The sequence below is a fragment of the Penaeus vannamei genome, chromosome 34 (assembly GCF_042767895.1).
Source record: "Penaeus vannamei isolate JL-2024 chromosome 34, ASM4276789v1, whole genome shotgun sequence".
NCBI lineage: Eukaryota > Metazoa > Arthropoda > Malacostraca > Decapoda > Penaeidae > Penaeus > Penaeus vannamei.
In genome coordinates, this window is record NC_091582.1 from 13614727 (window position 1) to 13617226 (window position 2500).

The 2500-nt window shown below is 51.9% G+C and overlaps 1 protein-coding gene across 1 annotated transcript in view; it reads left to right on the plus strand.

Annotated features, from left to right (window-relative positions):
* LOC138859080 (probable methyltransferase-like protein 15 homolog) overlaps positions 1-1434 on the plus strand; it is a 40240-nt gene extending 38806 nt beyond the window's left edge. Inside the window, exon 3 of the mRNA XM_070113674.1 lies at positions 1271-1434. Coding sequence (XP_069969775.1) covers positions 1271-1325 — 55 coding nt within the window. The 3' untranslated portion in view covers positions 1326-1434. The remainder of the gene's footprint in view (positions 1-1270) is intronic.
* The last annotated feature ends 1066 nt before the right edge of the window (positions 1435-2500 follow it).

Here is a 2500-nt window from a genome sequence, read left to right on the forward strand (position 1 = left end):
TCTCTGTGACTTCAATGTTCTCGCCGCAAGCACGTACCGACTGAACAGGTTCTCCTAACAAGTCCCCAAATTCCTGGACCTTGGTCTTGGTCCAGGAGACCTCTAGACCCAGGGGCTTCGCTTCATTGCTAAATGCATCGAGAGCCGCCACTAGGGTTTCCAAAGACTCAGATAGAATGGCAACGTCATCAGCAAAGTCAAGGTCTGTAACCTTGATATTGCCCAGTGTTGCTCCACAATGACTTTGAATAGTAGCTCTGCCCAGTATCCAGTCCATGCAAGTGTTGAAGAGTTGGTGCAAGGACACAGCCTTGCCTCACTCCTGAACTAACAGGAAAGAAGCTCGACAGGCCCCCACCACACTTTACAGCACTTTCAGTACCAGTATACAGGCTAGCTATTAGTCCAATAATCCTTGTTGGAATTTCTCTCAGCCTCAGGATCTCCCAAAGTGACTCCCAATGCACTGTATCGAACTCCTTCTTGAGGTCGATGTAGGCTGCAAACAGCCCACGCCCGAACTCACGGCGGCGCTCTACAATGACTCGAAGCGCAAGGATGCGGTCTATTGTGGACTTACCAGGAGTGAATTCGGATTGCTCCAGTCTCTGATGCCTCAGTAGATGGTCTCTGATACGTCTCAGAAGGATGTGGGCGAGTACCTTGCCTGGTATACTGAACAGTGTGATGCCTCGGTGATTGCTGCAGTCCCAACGGTCCCTCTTCCCCTTCCAGAGAGGGATGACCACACCCCTCAACAGGTCAGGAGGAACGGAACCGGACCACCAGATGGCAGCCAGGACAGCATGTAAGCCCCGTGCCATAGATTCACCACCAGCCTTTAACAGTTCAGCTGGTATGCCGCAGATACCAGCTGCTTTACCACTCTTCAGCTTGGAAATCGCCCCCCTAACTTCAGTTAGGGAGGGAGGGTCCTCACTGATGGGTGGATCCGGCAGCGGGATCTCGACACTACCCGCATCCAAGTTAACTGTTATATATAAATATATATATTTATGTATATATATCTATATATTTATAGGTCAACCTGGTACAGCTTCTCAAAATACTCAGCCCAATGTTCCCGCACCGCAACAGGATCTGAAACGATCTGACCACTTACTGAGCGAACTGCTGTCACCTGTGAAGAGGGCTTGGAGTTCAGTTTTCTCAGGGCTTGGTATGCAGGACGAAGGTCATTTACTAAGAAATGGCCTTCTACCTCCTCTGCAAGACTCCTAATAAACTGTTCCTTGTCCCTTCTTAACAGGGACCGAGTTCTGCGCACAAGAGACCGGAGCAATTCCCGATCCCCTGTAAGATGAGCCGCACGACATGCATCAGTGGCTTCCAGTGTCTCCTGCGAGATGGAATTCTGTACTGCTCTCGGGCGTACACCAATCGTATCTTGAGCTGCATCAAGTGCTTCACGCTTAAAGGTATCCCACAGAAGAACAGGGTCTGTCAGACTGTCAAGCATTGTGAAACGATCAGAGATATCCTCGGTAAACCCGCGGGCACACTCCCCCTCCCTCAGCCTGTCCAAATGAAACACCCTAGGGTGATCATTTGACCGCTAGGGAGTTTTGAAGTGGACCAGGAGGGTAGCCACAACCAATCTATGGTCAGTACCACAGAACTCAGCACTCCTGTACACCCTGCAATTCTGAAGGATCCTCCAACGAGTGCTAACGAGTATGTGGTCGATCTCCTTGGCTGCATTACCCGCATCACTGTACCATGTCCAGCGATGTGGGTCTGGGCGCTGGTACCAGGAGCCAGAAATCCTCAATTTCTTGGACCTAGCAAAGTCCCGGAAAAGGAGGCTATTCTTGCTACCGGTATCAGCTCCTGAACCATGGGGACCGACAGACATCTCATAGCCAGCTCGATCACAGCCAGATACCGCATTGAAGTCACCCAGAACAATGTGAATATCTCGCCGGGGACATCTGTCTACCACAGATGTAAGTTTGGCGTAAAACATCTATTTCACGTCAAGTTTACAAACATCGGTAGGAGCGTACAGAGCAATAAGAGACATGAAGCCAAAAGATAGCTTCAATCTCAATACCATTATATGCTCATCAACAGGAGTAACCTCTACTATCGAGGGCTGGAGTCTGCTGGAGACGGCAATGGCTACTCCCTGGAGATGGTGGCCGTCGCTGCGGCCCGACCAGTAATAGGTGTAGCCACCTACACAGGTCATGCCGCTGCCAGGCCTCCTCACCTCCGAGAGAGCAGCCACCTCAACTCTCAGCCTCCCCAGTTCCCTTGACAGTAGAGGCAACCGATCATCCTGATGCAAAGAACGGACGTTCCAAGCCCCCACCCTAACTTCCCGCCTGAGGTTCAGCCTCTGGCAGTCGCTCCGGGTGGATGCCACCTCTGCCACCCCCACCGACGCTGCCCCATATAAAGGGGGGTGGCGGGCTGCGTGCCCCATCATCCACTTGTGGGGTTCCCGAGGGCTTTCCCCCACAAGCTTCACTCTGGG